The 2,372-nt window shown below is 39.7% G+C and overlaps 1 protein-coding gene across 1 annotated transcript in view; it reads right to left on the bottom strand.

Moving 5' to 3' along the window:
• Nucleotides 1–2,094, bottom strand: part of LOC118332968 (homer protein homolog 1) — a 17,227-nt gene extending 15,133 nt beyond the window's left edge. The window contains exon 1 of the mRNA XM_035668430.1: nt 1,173–2,094. Within this exon, the coding sequence (XP_035524323.1) occupies nt 1,173–1,177 (5 nt within the window). The 5' untranslated portion in view covers nt 1,178–2,094. The remainder of the gene's footprint in view (nt 1–1,172) is intronic.
• Between the last annotated feature and the right edge of the window lie 278 nt (nt 2,095–2,372).

The raw sequence follows: 2,372 nt of genomic DNA, 5'->3' as shown, positions 1-2,372 counted from the left end.
TCAAACAGTAGCCGGCTTCTTTACAGCTTAATCTTTTGGCTTCGGTAATCTAAAAACGTGAGTGGATGTGACGACGGGCAGCAGTATACGGTTTATAGTGCTGTATCTCTGTTGTCGTACAGTTAGAGGTGGATGTGAAGGAATATTCTCGGTGTTTTATATATATATGTGCTGTTTTAATCGTAAAATATAGAAATTTGCTTTGAAAAAAGCCCTTAAATAAAGATATTTTAACTCAAAACATTACATTATTATGGCATGTTGGTAACATATTGAATATAAATAACTAAAGGTGGCATTAGGAATCAACAAATTGTTTTATTTCCAAACCTTTAGACGTTGTTTTCTGTATCTGACGACCTGCGAATGAGAGCGTGTAGGAGAAACTAACCTTTAAACTCATGAAAAACTATCTACAGTCAGTGTTTGGTTTGTCCCTCCTGGGCTACTGTAGAAACACCGCGGATTTTACACCTAAAAGTGTAAAATGTGGCCATAACAGGTCATTAAATTACCACGGTTTACTTCAGCTTCCCACTAATCAACCCCAGGTTTACTGGGAACCTTTTTATTTAAGGGAAACCTGTTTTATCATTGAAGTAAACTGACTCAGTGACATATTTTATGGATATTATATTCAGGTTTATGTAAAACGAGTGATTTGGATGAATTCTGGGCAGATTATTTACCCATTTTTACACAATTCTCTGTCTTTATTGTGATTTTTCTCATTTTTAACAATAATAAATACTTAAAATGCTTATTTTTTCTCACAAAATCAGTGTTTTCTTGTCCCTGACACTTATGTTATGGCTCTATTACATAAATTAAACAACCTAGCACCCTTTAAAATGAACATCGAAGCTTTAACGACCCAATAAATCTGACTTTAAAATGTTCCAGGACAACATGGATTATTAGAACATTTTACTATATACATACTAATCAAATCCCAGGTGTTTTCATGGCGGGAAAACCACAATTTCCAGGTGTTTTTCCCAGAACATGTGGGAACCCTATCCCCTCCTTCTGGATCTGCCCCTGACTTTAGCTATGCAGACTTTTCTCCTGCTCCAAAATCTCCAAAACCCACAAAACAAAGTCAGTCACAGGCTGACATGCAGACAGAAAGAGAGCCTCTACACCTCCACTGTTAGTTTAACGCCACATACCCCATTTTTGCAGGATTTTGGTGCTTTTGGGAGTCGATCCGGATCCTCTCTGTGGTCTCTGGAGGGCGGTGTGAACAGGACTTAGCTTCGGCTCTCTCAGTCTGTCATGGCTCCTTCTCTCTCCCCTTCTTCTTCTTGTTGTTGTTAAGTCCTTGGGTACATTTTTCTGTCTGTTTTCACCCGAGCAAACGTGTCTGTGCCTGCAGGATGAAGCTCAAACGGTAGCTTAGGTTTTTTTTTTTTTAAGCCAGCTGCTCCTGTTAGCTGTTAGCTTTTTTTTTTTTTTTAAAAATAAAAAAATAATAGCTTTAGAAGATAAACTCTTGACAACTTTTAAAACACTAAAAATAAATAAAATAGCGCACAGTCACTCAATAAGATAGCTTTATCCATTCGCTGCGAGCTCACTGTGAATCCTCAATCTCAGTAAGCCGACCGCACATATTAAATCCCACTTTCAGTCGCCGGGGCTCTTCCTCGCCATTAACGGTTGGTTTTTTTTCCAACCGCCGCCAGTCGACACCTTTTTTTTTTTTTTAAATTTTAAATTAAACGGGTGTTACGATGGTGGACATCTTCTTCCAACGGGGGGAGCTTCATGTCTTGTTTTTGAGGAGGAAAGACTGCGAACAGTTGGCGTAAACTCCAGGTTGTATCATCCTTCTTCCCTCCTCCTCTTCCTCCTCTTCTTCCTCCTCCTCCTCCTCCTCTTCCTCCTTTAAGGCTTCAAACAACCGACAGCGGTTGATGGTGTTCGGGGTTATTTAACCGTTAAACTCTCGTGAGCTTCGGCCGGGATTCAAACGACGTCCAGGTACGATGCTCAACGGCTCCAACGGCTCCAACGGCTCATCCTCTCATTCATTCTCTGGGCTCCGTCCTCAACCGCCGCCGCCGCCGCTCTGCGACGTCAGCGCGTAAACTCCGAGATTTTACGTAATTGGTAATAAAGTGTGTGTGTGTGTGTGTGTGTGTGTGTACGGAAGCCCATTTCTGCCAATGTGACGGTAATTAAAAAAGATTCTGTGAGTGGCATTAAAGTGAGAAACTTGGTATCTAAAAATAATAATGACGATATTTCCAGATGCCAAGTCAAAATATTAAGAAAGTTTCTCAATATTTTTCAGTGATAAATCAATAATTTGAGATGCTGAATCGATAATTTGAGATGCTAATTCAATAATTTGAGATGCTATATCA

This window comes from Morone saxatilis, unplaced genomic scaffold (assembly GCF_004916995.1).
Source record: "Morone saxatilis isolate NCDOM2014 unplaced genomic scaffold, NCSU_SB_2.0 Contig21, whole genome shotgun sequence".
NCBI lineage: Eukaryota > Metazoa > Chordata > Actinopteri > Moronidae > Morone > Morone saxatilis.
This window is presented reverse-complemented; position numbering and strand designations above follow the sequence as displayed.